This window comes from Sturnira hondurensis, unplaced genomic scaffold (assembly GCF_014824575.4).
Source record: "Sturnira hondurensis isolate 20B ecotype Veracruz unplaced genomic scaffold, ASM1482457v3 Scaffold0022910, whole genome shotgun sequence".
Classification (NCBI taxonomy): domain Eukaryota; kingdom Metazoa; phylum Chordata; class Mammalia; order Chiroptera; family Phyllostomidae; genus Sturnira; species Sturnira hondurensis.
The window spans coordinates 5493262-5508068 of NW_028095541.1; the positions used below are offsets into that span (position 1 = coordinate 5493262).

At 40.0% G+C, this 14807-nt stretch overlaps 1 protein-coding gene across 3 annotated transcripts in view; it reads left to right on the top strand.

The window, feature by feature from the left end:
* The window catches only part of XPO4 (exportin 4), a 106676-nt gene that overhangs the window by 88177 nt on the left and 3692 nt on the right, over nt 1-14807 (top strand). For all 3 annotated transcript variants that reach the window (XM_037037249.1, XM_037037250.1, XM_037037251.1), the window contains 7 exons: nt 738-912; nt 3799-4092; nt 6075-6255; nt 9801-9919; nt 11771-11901; nt 12476-12593; nt 12714-12806. In XM_037037249.1, coding sequence (XP_036893144.1) covers nt 738-912; nt 3799-4092; nt 6075-6255; nt 9801-9919; nt 11771-11901; nt 12476-12593; nt 12714-12806 — 1111 coding nt within the window. The remainder of the gene's footprint in view (nt 1-737; nt 913-3798; nt 4093-6074; nt 6256-9800; nt 9920-11770; nt 11902-12475; nt 12594-12713; nt 12807-14807) is intronic.

The window sequence follows — 14807 nt, forward strand, 5'->3', positions numbered from 1 at the left end:
CCTCTCTTCTCCTCTCTCTACAAATAAGTTTTAAAAATCTTTAAAAGAAAAAACAAAATGTGATGTTATTGTTAGAAGTGCAAATAGGGCTTTCCTGTGTTACAAGTGATGGTTGCATTGACTGTTCAAGGGTTCGTCATTGAAGTATCTTATGCATGCATGTTTAATGTAGTAATTTATTTATAAATTGAAGTTTAAAAAACTTTAATATAGAAGAGTCCCATTTCATTTTTCGGGTATTCTATTAGTATTATCTCATTTTAAAGATGAGAAAAATTTATAATTTAATAATTTAATTTAATTTTGCAAAGTAAAATTTGTAGTGCTTCTACAGTAAATTCTGGAAATGCATCATTTTTCTCTTTCTGAATAGGAACACAATTATTGTCACTCTTGTCATTGGCTACTATATTTATTGATTACTTACAGTTTACAAGGTACTGTTTGAAGCTTTTCATACATATTATCTCATTTAATCACATCAGTCTCAGTCATGAGATTTGGGGTTATTACTGTTATTATTCCTATTTTACAGATCAGGAAGTTGATAAGAGAGATAAAAAATTTTACATTGTCATATTCCAAATGGGATTTGAATGCAAGCTTGTGGGACTCCAAAGTCTATGCCCAGTTTACTGTACTTTAAAATTAATGAAATCCAGCTATCTTCCATTTTGTTTACTTAGTATACATACAGTGTCAGTGGTATATCTTTCTTTTGCTGTTTCCACCCGTAGGGCAAACCTAGTAATCCAGTGTGAAAACTGGTGGAATTTAGCTAAGCAGTTTGCAAGCCGAAGCCCCCCTCTGAATTTCCTGTCTAGTCCTGTGCAGAGGACGCTGATGAAGGCTCTTGTCCTGGGAGGTTTCGCACAGATGGACACAGAAACCAAACAACAGTATTGGACCGAGGTAACAGTTCCCCTGATTGTGATTGTACCCACTGGTCAAACTTGGTTTTTTTTTTTCTTTTTCTTTTTTTTTCAGTTTTTTTATTTAATTATTTTTCAAGTACAGTTTTCTGTCTATTACTTGTTGTTTTGTCTTTGTGTTGCCATGAAAGAGTCTGTGGAGACATAAACGTCAGTTATCACTGTTCTGTTATTTTTCCTCCTAATGTATAGGTTGAAGCTTACTGTTTTACAACTAACATCTTAACGATTTGCTCGTATCTGCTTGTGATGATACTGAATATTAATTATCATGTGTTCTGCTGTTTAGGTATTTTTTCCCCATCTCAAATGAGAACCTGAACTGGTATATTAATTCCTCATTGAAAATCAGTGTCTTTTGTCTTGAAAAGGGATCTGTTAATTAACTACTGTGTATGTTTGCTAGGGCTGCTGTGACAGAATACCATAGACTTGGTTTAAACAACAGAAATTTATTGTCTCATAGTCTGGAGGCTGGGAGTCTGAGAGCAGGTGTCAAAGGGTTGGTTCTGTCTGAGGCTCTGAGGGAGAATTTGGTTTGGCTTCTCCTGACACTGGGGGCTTCGTCAGCAATCTTTGCTGTTGCGTGGCTTTAGGCACATCACTCCCACCTCTGTCTTTATCTTCGTGTGATGATCTCCTTTGTGTTTGCGTTCCTGTGTCCAAATTTCACCCCTTACTGAGGATACCAGTTATACTGGATTAGAGGATCTACCCATATTACCTGATCTTAATTTAACTAGTTACATCTGAAATAACCCCATTTTCACATAAGGCCATGTTCTAAGTTTCTAGGATATTGGACTTCATCATACCAGTTTTGAAGGGACATAATTCAATCCATAACACCTACTGGGGACATTGCCTCATATAATCTGTAAATGGGGAACCAAGACTTACCATTGCATATAGGTTGCCAGCCTACAATCCTGTGACTGGAAGGGACAGACATTAGCATTAGGCAGTTGTGACTTCAGAACCAAAAGAGAAACCAGGCTGACCTTGTATTTATAGTTGAAATAATTGTGTTATTATATGTAGAGCTTTAAATAGAACTAAGATATTATCTTCATGAATGTGCCTGTTCACTTTTGCACCCAGGGCAGGGCCGAGTGTCTGAAGTTCTGTTCTACGCTAAGGGGAGTTGGAAAGGGAAAAACAGGCAAGAGCTCGTGTTGGGCTTGACCCCGTAAAGCAGAGTTTGGCAAACTAGTCCACAGACCAAATCTAGCCCGTGGTCTGTTCGTACAAAGTTTTTATTGAAACACATTCAGTCTCAGTTGTTTCGCATCATCTGTGGCTTTGTCTGCACAACAGTGTGGTCATAACTGAGTAGTTGAGCCAGGAGTGGCATTGTCCTGCTGAGTCTGAAATATTTACTCCCGGCCCTTTATTAGGGTGGGGCAAGTGTAGGTTTATAGGCGTTTGTATGGAAAATAACACAATAATTAATAAATCATAATGCAATAATCAACTCCATTTCATATACTTACAACCGTAAACCTATTTTTGCCCTCACCCATAGAAAACAATTTGCCAGTCCCAACTGTGGAGGCTTAATGTTTTATTGGAAAGAGATGAGGGTGGTGGGTGGATTCTGTGGATGGCATTGGAGTTGTGTTCTGTTATTTGTAGGGTCTCCTTCTTTGCTCTCTCTCTTTCTTAAAGCTGAATTAAGGAAGTGATGATAATAGCATGCACTTATGTTCTTCCATAAATTATAATTTTTGTTTTATAAGGTATAATTGATATGAATTGATAATTTATAAGATATATAGATATGACACATCACTATGTGTGTGTCGTATATGTGTAAGTCAGTGGTTTGACTTACATATAATGTAAAATCATTATTGCTATAAGTTTGTCATCCATCATCTCATCTTGACACAATAAAAAGAAGAGGCAAAAAAGAAAAAATATTTTCTTGTGACAGCTCTTAGGATTTACTCTCTTAACTTTCCTATGTGTCATACAGTGTTAGCTATAGTTATGTTGTACACCACATCCCCAGTGCTTATTTTCTCGTAAATGGGAGTTTGTACCTTTTGACTGCCTTTCTCCAAATTCCTCTCTCCCCACCCACACCTTTGGAAACAACAAGGCATTTTCTATGAATTTGGTGGGGTTTGCTTTTTTTAAAAAAAATAGATTTTACATATAAAAGAGATCATACAGTATTTGTCTTTTTCTGTCTGAGTATTTTCTGCAGCATAATGCCTTCAAGGTCCATCCATGTTTTCTCCATGGAGGATTTCCTTGTTTTTTGTTTTGTTTTATGGTTGAATAGTGTTCTATCATATATATAAACCACAACTTATCCATCATCCATCAGTGGACACCTAGGCTGTTCCCGTGTCTTGGCTATTGTACGTAGTGCTGCTGTGGAAACATGGGTGCAAACAGCTTTTCACATTAGTGTTTCCTCTGAGTATATTCCCAGAAGCGGAATTGTGGTATTGTATGGTAGTTCTAATTTTAATTTTGTGAGAAATCTCCATACTATTTTCTATAGTGGTCGAACCAGTTTATAATCCCACAGACATTGCAGGAGGGTTCCCTTTTCTCCACGTCCTTGCCAGCATTTCTGTCTTGTCTTTTTGGTAATAGCCATTTTAACAGGTGTGAGGCAGTGTGTCCCTCATGCAGTAGTTGTGATGACTCTAAAAATGGGGAATATAATGTGTGGTTCCAATATTCTTTGTTTTTTGTGCTTTTTCTACTTCCACCAGTTAGAAGTGTTTTTGGAAAGTGGCAGTTAGAAGTGTTATGGAAAATGTATATTCTAGTTTAGGAAATAAAGTTGAAGAAATAAATAAGGTATGTAATTCAGCCTTTTAGAAAAATCCATGCTTTGTTTTTGTAGGTTCTTCAGCCACTACAGCAGCGATTCTTAAGGGTGATAAATCAGGAAAACTTCCAGCAGCTGTGCCAGCAGGAGGAGGTCAAGCAGGAAATCACTGCCACTCTTGAGGCTCTGTGTGGCATTGCTGAGGCCACCCAGATTGACAACGTCGCTATCCTTTTTAATTTCTTAATGGACTTCCTTACCAATTGCATTGGATTGATGGAAGTTTACAAAAATACCCCAGAGACTGTCAATCTCATAATAGAAGTTTTTGTTGAAGTTGCACATAAACAGATATGCTATCTTGGAGAGGTGAGCACTTTCTAATGTTCATCCTTTTAGGATTACAACTTCTTAAAACTAACAAAATAATAGATACTTTCCTTCAAATTTAATGAATATTATCTGAAATATTTTTATGCCTCCAAAAGATTTTTCAAAAAGACAATTTCCAAAAGAACTCAGAATTCTGAGTGTGTCAGAATTAATGTTTTATTGGAAAGAGGAAGGCATATTGAATGAATATAAATTCTTATCCTAAAAACATGTTAATAATCAGTAATTTCTTTGGGCCCATATGTTATCAAATTCATTCAAGTGAGGACTGTTCGATAAAACAAATGGATTGTGGTAAAGAATATTAACCAATTTCTTTATGGTAGGACCCCGAGGTTTACAATTTTAAATAGTAGTTTGTATCTTTTTTTTTTGTTTAAGATTTTTTTATTTATTTATCTTTAGAGAGGAAGGGAGGGAGAGAAGGAGAGAAATATCAATGTATGGTTGCCTCTCGTGAGTCCCCTGTTGGGAACTGGCCTGCAACCCAGGCATGTGCCCTGACTGGGAATCGAACTGCGATTCTGTGGTTGTATCTTTTTTTTTTAAAGATGTTATTTACTTATTTTAGATAAAGGAGGAGGGAGGAAGAAAGAGAGGAAGAGAAACATCCATGAGCAGTTGCTTCTCACATGCCCCCTACTGGCGACATAGCTGGCAACTCAGGCATGTGCCCTGACTGGGAATCGAACCAACGACCCTTTGGTCCACAGGCCAGCACTCAGTCTGCTGAGCCACACCAGCCAGGGCATTTATCTTTTGTTTAGCAAATTAGATGAGTCTTTAGGCACACTAAACTCTTACCTGTTCAATAAGAAAAGATGTATATTTTTTGTGCTATTAAATAATTTAGAAAGCTTTAAAAAATCTTAAATACATATTTGTATTTGTTAGATTAGATTAAATCTTGTTCCAAATCAAATAGGATTTCCTAATTGGTGATTTCATTTAGATCATTTAGATGCCTGAAAATGAGGTTGTATTTTAAATACTGAATTGACCAAAAAGTTTGGTGTGTTTTTTTCGTATGATGGCTCTAGTAACACTCAGTGGTCTTCATTCAAAACAATTTCGTTAGATTGTATTGTGACAGCTGTCATATCAGTGTGCATTTTTTTAAAAAACTTATCAAAATTGGTGAATTTTTATATAACCATTTTGATGTGGAAGATGGAAGAAAATACACAACATTTTCTGCGTATTATGCTTTATTATTTCAAGAAAGGTAAAAATGCAACTGAAACACAAAGAGTTGTGCAGTGTGTGGAGAAGGTGCTGTGACTTGATTGAATGTGTCAGAAGTGATTTGCCAAGTTTCATCACTGGAGGTTTCTTGCTGGACTATATGCTCTACAGTCCGGTGGACCAGTTGAAGTTGACAGCAGTCAATGGAGATATTAATTGAGAACAATCGACATTATACCACACGGGAGAGAGCCGGCATCCTCACAATATCCAAATCAATAAAGTTATTGGTGAAAATGAAAACTGTGTCTTTTATTTTACAGAAAAAACTAAATGGACTTTTTGGCCAACCCAACATTATAAATGTAGTTGCAGGTAAATTACTGAGAGGGTATATGCCAGTGCCCTTCTCATGTTTAAGACTGCTGTTCGGTTCTCAGTGTTTGTGTAAGTTTGTGCAGTTTTAAGTTTTCAGACAATCAGTGAAATTATTGAACAGCAGAGACCAAGCAAATTCTGTTGCCAAAAATTTCATCATTTCTTTGGTCAAGCGAATAAAAATGTGTATGTCAGATTTCATGGCTGGAAAACTATTAGTTTAAGTATAACTAATTAGTATGTACTTTTCATATATGTAAATGTTTTGGTGTAGTTTGAAAAGAGTATTTGAGATCTTTTGGGACTTGGAGTAAATGTATTATATTATTTATTTTAAAATTTATTTAATATTTGTATTTGTCCTGGTAGTGTAATTTCTGAATGTTTTCTTATAGTCTAAAGCGATGAACTTGTATGAGGCCTGCCTTACGCTGTTGCAAGTGTATTCTAAGAATAATCTGGGGCGGCAGAGAGTGGATGTCACAGCTGAGGAGGAGCAGTACCAGGACCTGCTTCTCATTATGGAACTCCTTACCAACCTTCTGTCCAAGGAGTTCATAGACTTCAGTGATACAGGTATGGTATAAACTTTGTTGTTACTGTTGTTTTTATTACAGCAAAGGATATTTCGTCAGTGAAATCCCATGAGGAAGTTGAATTTACGAAGTAGATGAAAGTGTCATCTCTCTGGTCACTGTAAAGTGGGGGTGGGACCCATGCCTGTCCATCCCAGCCCAGCCCAGCCCTTCCTGCTTGGCTTTCCTCTTGTAAGAAGTAGGTACCACTGTTACACTCATTTTCTGATAGATGAGGAAACAGATACAAGAGGTTATATGTCACTTGTCCATAGATGTGGAGCAGCTAGTGTGTCACAGGACTAGATTCACATGCCAGAACCGGACTGCACTTATGCTCTGTTGGCTGGTCCCTCCTCTGTGACCTGCGATGGCCACTGCAGGAAATCCAGGGTGAGGCATTAGAATCCTTGTTGGGGTACAGCTCACAGGCCACCCTGGGAAGAGTAGGACAGCAGGACCCTGGGGAAGTCAGTTAGCCTTCTCGTGCCTTTCCTACCTGTTCACTGGGTGTGCTGAGAAATGTCCTTCGGAGTGTTTACAGATGAGCTCAGGAGTCTCCAGTGCTGAGTTAATGCAGGTGTGAATTCACCAGTATTATGTGTAGATGTTCCCTAACCTCCCTCTGACCCCGCGACCCACCTTGTCTTAACACAAAAGAGATCGTGCTATCTAAGAGAAACCCAAATTCTGTCCAGCATCTCTTCTCATGTTCTGCAGATATTTGTTGTTGTGGACGCTGCTGCTTTGTGAGATTCCCTTCCTGAGCCATGTGCTGTGACTTTTCCCTTTCCTCATTTTGCCCCATGGGTGGACTTGTTCTTTCTCTGTTTCCTATTCACTGGGCAGCAGTTCTTTCCAGTATCTGTGCTATCCCAGGCACCATCCACCTCACAGTCTAGAAGGCTGACTCTGCAGTTTAACTAGGGCCCCCAGGCAACATGGTTTGGAAGGCCCTGTCCCACACCCACTCTGCGCTTCCATCCCATACCAAGACTGTAGCCGCCCCTCTGCCAGGCCCACTTCTCACACAAGTTCCCGTGTTTTCTGATTTCTTCATGTGAGTCCTTACTCCAGGAGTTCTCAAGCTTTTGTAGACCATACTCCTTTAAAACCTGCAGTAGTTACTGAACCTTTCCCTTGAAAATTGGGTGTCATCATACCAACCCATAGTTTTATACACTCTAGCATTTGATTTGGGGGCTCTTGGAAACTCTTCCATAGACTTTCCAGGGGCATACACACCCAGTCAGAGCCCTGCACCCTGAGGAATCTGGTTCAAAGTCCAGAGCCAATACTGAAAGGGAGGGAGAGGGAGGGCACTGTAAGGGCATTTAGAGGGAGAAGCCCCATAATCTAGGTTTGCTGTGCTAGGTGCACTTCCTCCTGCTACTCTTGGACAAGTGGGAGGTAGATGCTGCAGTTACACAGGTGAGGGGAGCCTTTCCAAATAAAAGAGCAAAAAGATCCACGTTATAATGAAACAGAAAAAAATTGAGATTAAAATGCTCAGGATTAAAAGTACAAAATGAGGGTAGATAGGGTTGAAGTTTAGATGAAAGAAAAACAAAGGTGGTTAAAGTAGAAAATATGATAAACGGCATTAACTCATAAAATGGATGGTAAAAAAGGAAAATATTTTTAAGTTGTTTTAAAAATAAAGATAATAGGTGACATAAAATATTTTATGTTTAAAAAAGATTTTATTTTAGAGAGTGGTAAAAGGAGAGAGAAGGAGAGAGAGAGAAACATTGACATGTGAGAGAAACATTAATCAGTTGCCTCTTGCGTTCCCTTTACTGGGGACCTGACCCACAACCCAGGCATGTGCCCTGACTGGGAATTGAACCAGCAGCCTTTTGGTTTGCAGGCTGGCACGCAATCCACTGAGCTACACCAGCCAGGGCAAATCAAAATATTTTAAATATTATGAAATGAATTAACATGCTAGGTGGGCTTTTAAAAGAACAACTGGCAGTGCATCTCTGTACTCCTATCTCGAATCCTTAACAAAGCTTTCTGTTGGGGAATGGAGCCCACCGGGCCTCCAGGCCAAGAGGGAAGCCTGCAGGTGGTGCCAGGGTGGCCTCATGCCCAGACAGGCCCTAGTTGCCTGGTGATGGACGTCAGATTTGCATCCTTGATTTGGAAGATGGAAGAACTGAGACCCCAGTGGGGAAGTTCAGAATTTGGCTGAAAGGTGGTTTTTAAGTAGAAGTGTGCTTTTGGGGGGACCCATTTTATCTTTTTCCCCTTGTTCTAAAGTAATACGCTCTAGTAGAAAAATTTTCAAGTACAGAGACAGAAAATCACCCATCCTATGTCATTATCCAGAGCTAACGATAAATTGCATTTGGTAATTTCCCTTTTGGTTCTTTTGTACAATTTTCTCTGCAATTGTACTGTTAATGCAATTTTATATTCTGCCTTTTTAAATCAATGTATTCTTGGCCTTTTACTTGTCATTAAAATTTTTTATGGCTGAATGGTTTTCCACATTTTAGAATTTAATCAGTTCATTAATATTGTACACCTGGAGTATTTACTATTTTGCTGTTACAAATAATAGTGTGGTAATCACTGCTGTGGACAAATCTCTGTCTGAATTTCTGAAATTTGTCTTTATTATATACAGTTCTCAAAATGTTTTTACTGTATAGCTTTTGAGGGTAAATATCACACTGTATCCTCACCAGCATGCAATTATTATCATAGAAAAGTCATCCTGAATTTTCCCTGGCTCAGTGGTTCAGTTGGTTGGAGTGTCCTTCCATACACCGAAGTGTTGTGGGTTGGATCCGGGTCACGGGCCGTACGTACATGAGGCACCTGATTGATGTTTCTCTCTTTCTCTGTCCCTTCCCCTCTGTGTAGAGTCAGTAAACATATCCTCAGGTGAGGGTTAAAAGTCATCTTGAATTTAATGAATCAGAAATTATAACTTTAAAATTTTTGCATTGCTTGATTAATGATTAGACTAAACTGTTTTTCATTGGATTGGTGGTTTTGTTAGGCTTTACTCAGTTATTTATTCAGGTCTTAGGGTTCCTATTAATTTATGGGCATTCTTTATGGAGTAAGGATAATAACCCTGCATCATGATACCTATTTTTAAAAAATTACTCTCTTTTTTATGTGACATTTTAATTTCTATATTTTCCTATTCTTTTCTGCTTAGAAAAATTCCACACACCTAAGAGATAAAATAGATGTTACTGTGGAAATTATTTAACTCCTATTATGACCAGCTTGTCACTGGAGTACATTTACTTTTCACGACATTGACTAAGCATTAGTTTCCCTTTGTCACTGAAGAGTGATGTGTGGTGTAAACACAGAATGCCACATGTACCAGGTGCTCTGAGACCCTGAAAAGGGAAGTACAGAAGGGTGACCCAGGCAAGGTCACCAGGTGTCCTATTAACCACTCAGATTTGTTGTGGCTCGAGGTTCAAATCTGGTTTTACTTTCTCTAGGGTAGAATGTAACCAGCTTTGCAGATTTGTTGATGTTTTGACTGTAAGACTACGTGGTTTCTGTTTGTAGATGAAGTGTTTAGAGGACATGAGCCGGGGCAAGCAGCAAGCAGGTCTGTGTCAGCTGCGGATGTGGTTTTATATGGAGTCAACCTAATTCTTCCCTTGATGTCACAAGATCTCTTGAAGGTAATTGAAGAAAGTGAATGTGGACAATAAAATGTATGTGCTTGAAATTTAAAGATATTTTAGATAAGAATTTGCCTTTTATTTAATTAAAGGGTATGAATACCTGCTTGTCTCTTAAGTACGTATGAAAATCAGATGTTTTTATTATTTTTACTTTTACTGTCATTCACACCGAGGTCGACAGCTTAGAACACAGGCCCTCACTACTCTTGCCCCAGAATACTGCATTCAAGATAGATTGCTGACAGAAAAAGTGGGTCTTTTAGAAACTACACTCTAATGTTAGCAGTTTGGTTTCTCTCATCATTTTTCATTAAGCAGCCAAAGTAAGTTTGATGTTCAGGTGTACACATTCCTTTCATACTTGTTGAACATTATTTATTCTCAGGTTGAGAGATTGAACAAGAGAGTTCACAAATCACTACTCCCTGCAGAAATGGGATGGTAAGAAACCAAGACTGATACAGTTTTTAATTTTGCACTTTCTGACTGTGTTGTGCCTTGGTTTCACCCCTCAGTGCTATGGGTGTGATAGTGATGAGGCTGCCCTTTCTTACCTGTCTTCTCATGAGATGTCAGAGGAGTCTGAGAGCAAGGACAAGGACATGGAGGGAGAGGAGGAGGGAGTTGTGCCCACCTGTGCACGTATGCACACGTGGCTTGGGAAGGGTGGAAAGTGTGAGTGAGTGAGTGAAAAGGCCGTGGATCCCCAGCCCATTGCACCTCTCATGACAGATGCCTGGGGGAAGGGATCCCAGTGATCCGGGAGTCAAGGGTCTTTGTACCAGCGGTGGGTGGAAAGTGTCATAATCTCTGCGTGGTGATTGCTTTTAAGGTTATTTATTGCTTTTAAGGTTATTTATTTATTCATATTGTTTAATCAAACAAAGCATTAAACATTCGGATGTGTATTCTTTTAAGTGAGGTTAAACTGTTGTCAATCACCTGCTCTACCAGGGCTGCCCATGCAAGCACGGAATTTTGGGAGTGAAGGGGCCGTGGTGCTGTAATCTTAGCCTTTGGTGTTACCGTCTTGTGTTTTCCCAATGTGCTTGAGTGCACATCAACACATTTGCAGAGGGGTTTTATTCAGAGGCCATTTAATTATTTTGAGATTGGACTGTATTGTGTACTTTTTTTAAAAAAGGTTATTGCCCTGGCTGGTGTAGCTCAGTGAATTGAGCGTGGGCCTGCAAACCACACGATCGCGGTTCGATTCCCAGTCTGGGCACATGCCTGGGTTGCAGGCCAGTTCCCAGCAGGGGACACACAAGAGGCAACCGTACATTGATATATCTCTCCCTCTCTCCTTCCCTTCCCCTCTAAAGACAAATGATAAAATCTTTTAAAAAAATTAAAAAGGTTTTATTTATTTATTTTTAGAGAGAGGGGAAGGGAGGGAGAAAGAGAAGGAGAGAGACATCAGTGTGTGGTTGCCTCTTGCATGCCCCTACTGGGGATCTGACCCACAACCCAGGTATGTGCCCTGACTGGGAATCGATTGAACTGGCGACCCTTTGGTTTGCAGGCTAGCATTAAATCCACTGAGCCATACCACCCAGGGCTACTTTTTTAAGGTAAACATAGAATATCTGGAATTGGCTGTAGCTTTTATTAACTATTCAGAAAATAGTAGTTTTCTCTGTGTATTACCATATCAGTTACTAAAATATTTTCTTTATTGTCACTTGTTTTTACATTTAATTAGTTCTTCTTGGTTTCTATATTTTATATGTGTTTTTGAAACATTATTATATTTAGAAGCTTGCCTGTTACTACATTATTTTTTGCATTAATAAAAATAAAATTAGATAACATTAAGCATTTAAATATTTAATTTTTATTTTTCAGTTTCCAACCCTTTGTAATCAGTACTACAAATTAATCACATTTATCTGTGAGATTTTTCCTGAAAAAATACCACAACTTCCTGAAGACCTTTTTAAAAGTCTGATGTGCTCTCTAGAACTGGGAATGACTTCATATCCTTTAAATGAGCATTGTTATCACTTGTCACATGGGGAAAAGACCTTACCTGAAGAAAGTTTTAAAAATTTGCATTTTTCTTTTTCTGGTGTATTTCAGTTTTTATTTCTTAAAGCCACCATCTCTGTAGCTGCCTTAATTCTGTGGGGTTTTTGTTGTTGTTAGACTGTGTCATCTTCTTCTCTCACAGATCCTAGAGTCATTGGGTCCCTGGCCCCCAAGTCACTCTTTCATTAAGTGCTCTGACGGTGGCGTCACGAGCTGTTGTGGAGTGTCTGATCCTAGTTGCCTGATAGTGGAGAGAGCAGGGCTTTGATCAGTGTGTGCCTCACAGTCAGAAACACGCTGGGAGTCTTCAGTCCCATATCCCAGTCACTTGTGGATTGTTGCAAAACCTCGGGAGTCTTTCGTCACTTACTCAGTAAAGACATGTTGCACATGGGTATATATATATCTTGCTTACCTGCATTCATTTCTAGAGATACACTCCATGTGATAGTAGTGGTATTTCTCTATCTTTACTATGTCAGGGGTGTCCACTTGCATTTTCTCTTTGACCTTCATGATCAGAATGAGCTCGGAGGTTTGCCAGCTGTGTCTGGAGGCCCTGACACCACTGGCTGAGCAGTGTGCAAAAGCTCAGGAGACAGACTCACCGCTCTTTCTAGCAACACGGCACTTTCTGAAGGTAAGGTACTTAGGCGGCAGGTTATAAGGTCATTCCGTCTCTCTTGTGGAACAGGGAAGGGGAGGGCTGTGATTTTCCCATTGTGTGTCTTCAGTTAGCACTTTCCTTGTGTACTTTCAGCTGGTTTTCGATATGCTGGTTCTGCAGAAGCACAACACGGAGATGACGACAGCAGCCGGTGAGGCGTTCTACACGCTGGTGTGCCTGCACCAGGTACAGCCGTGGCTTGGGGCCCCTTATCCTCTTAGGAGGAGATGGTTCAGACCCACAGTGGGTGTGAACCCTCCAAATTTTAGAGGGTCTGTGCTTCAGGGCTGCAGCTCTGTCATGGTCAGGCTTTGTTTCTTCACTGCCTCACTAGCTTTCGACTATTCTCTTGTTTATCAGACAAGTTGATGGTCAGTAAGAAAGCATTTATTTTCCCTTCTAGAACCATCCTTTGCCCTAAAGCATGTCCTTAAGCAACTTCTAGGAACCAGGAGTCAGATGTGAGAGGATAATGGAGACGTGCTTCTGTCCTTGAGGAACTCAGATTTATAAGGAAAACTGGATGAGTGAGACGGGAGACCCAGAAGAGGCTGCCTTTAGAGAACATGGGGAACAAGTGTTTATTCCATACTACAATATGGAAATATGGAAACAGTGTTCCTTTCCTTTTTTTCTCTTCCCTTTCCCTTTCTCTTTCCTTCCCTCTCTTCCTTCTTTCTTGTTTGAGTCTTTAAAGATTGAAGCACTTATTGATGTGGTGTTAATGTAACAGAAGAAAAGTTATGCTGGCTCACCTGTCTCCTTCCCTGTTTTAAGTGCCCATTCAGTGCATGAGAAAGAATCATACTTGGTCATCAGATGCCCCCTGCACACATTTCCCAGCATGACCAAGTGATTTGCTAGAGAAACTGTGACATTTTTTTGAAGTGTGGAGGCCATAGCATTTGCTGTGATTGGAGCTGAGAGTTTTATTTTTTCTTGTTTTTTAAAGATAGGATTTCAAGGTGGTCATCATACTCTTTTGAAGACCCCCTTCTGGCAGGCTTCCCAAACTGTTTGTGCTCCAAATTGCAGGTGCTCAGAAGTTCACTTCCTGAGATGGTGCCCATTGTAGTCAGGGTCCTTTGTCTGTCATTTGAATCCCTGTTCTTAGTAGGAAGGTGGGCTTCTTATCCCTACATACATAAGAGGTTACATTCTGGTTACCTTTTTAAAAACACACATGGCCTGACCAGTGGGGCTGAGTTGTGGGGCATTGTTCCACAAAGCCAAAGGTCACTGGTTTGTTTCCCAGTCAGGACACATGCCTGAGTGAGGGGTTTGGTCCATGGGTTGGGGTGCATGTGAGAGGCAACTGATCTTTCTCTCTCACATTGATGTTTCTCTTCCTCTCTTCTCCTCTCTCTAAAAATGAATAAAATCTTTTTTAATGTTTTTTTAAAGATTTTATTTATTTATTTTTAGAGAGAGGGGAAAGGAAGGAGAAAAGAGAGGGAAACATTGATGTGAGAGAGAACATCAGTTAGTTGTCTCTCGTTTGAACTCTGACTGAGGACCAAACCTGCAACCCAGGCATGTGTCCTGACTAGGAATCAGACTTGTGACCTTACCTTGGCAGGATAACTCCCAACCCACTGAACCAAATCAGTCAGCTAAATAAATAAAATCTTTAAAGAAAACTTCACACATTGTAGAGCAGAGAGCAGGAGTGTGGGGTTGGTGAGGATGATGTCCTGCTGGTCTGGCCCAGAGACTCAGCCATTTCATGTTAACATGGTTTGTGTTCATTCTTTCCCCTGTGAAGAGGCCTGTCCTTCAGAGGGGCACTGAGGGCAGCCGCTCTGGCTCCACGCCTGGCTGGCTTAGGGTGCTGCCCCCACTCTTCCAAATGTCATTAGTGTGGGGTTTTACCAGTTTGGCCCATCATGATGTTGCAGGAAACTACTAAAAAAGTACCAGACCCCAGTTTTTGAGAGCTTACCTTGGAAAGCTGCCCTGATTTCATTTCCTTTAATGTCACACCCACTCATTTGTATAAGGCTTTTTATGGAGGGCACTAAAAGTAGAAAAGGCACACACGCACGTATTTGTAATCTCCTCCTGTCCTTTCTCCCAGAGCCGCTGAGCACAGTGCTCGTGTGCTCAGGTGAGCAGGTGTGCAGCCATCCCAGTGTTCTGCTTCCACGTTGAGAAAGGACTGAAATAACCCTTCTCCCATTTTGCCAC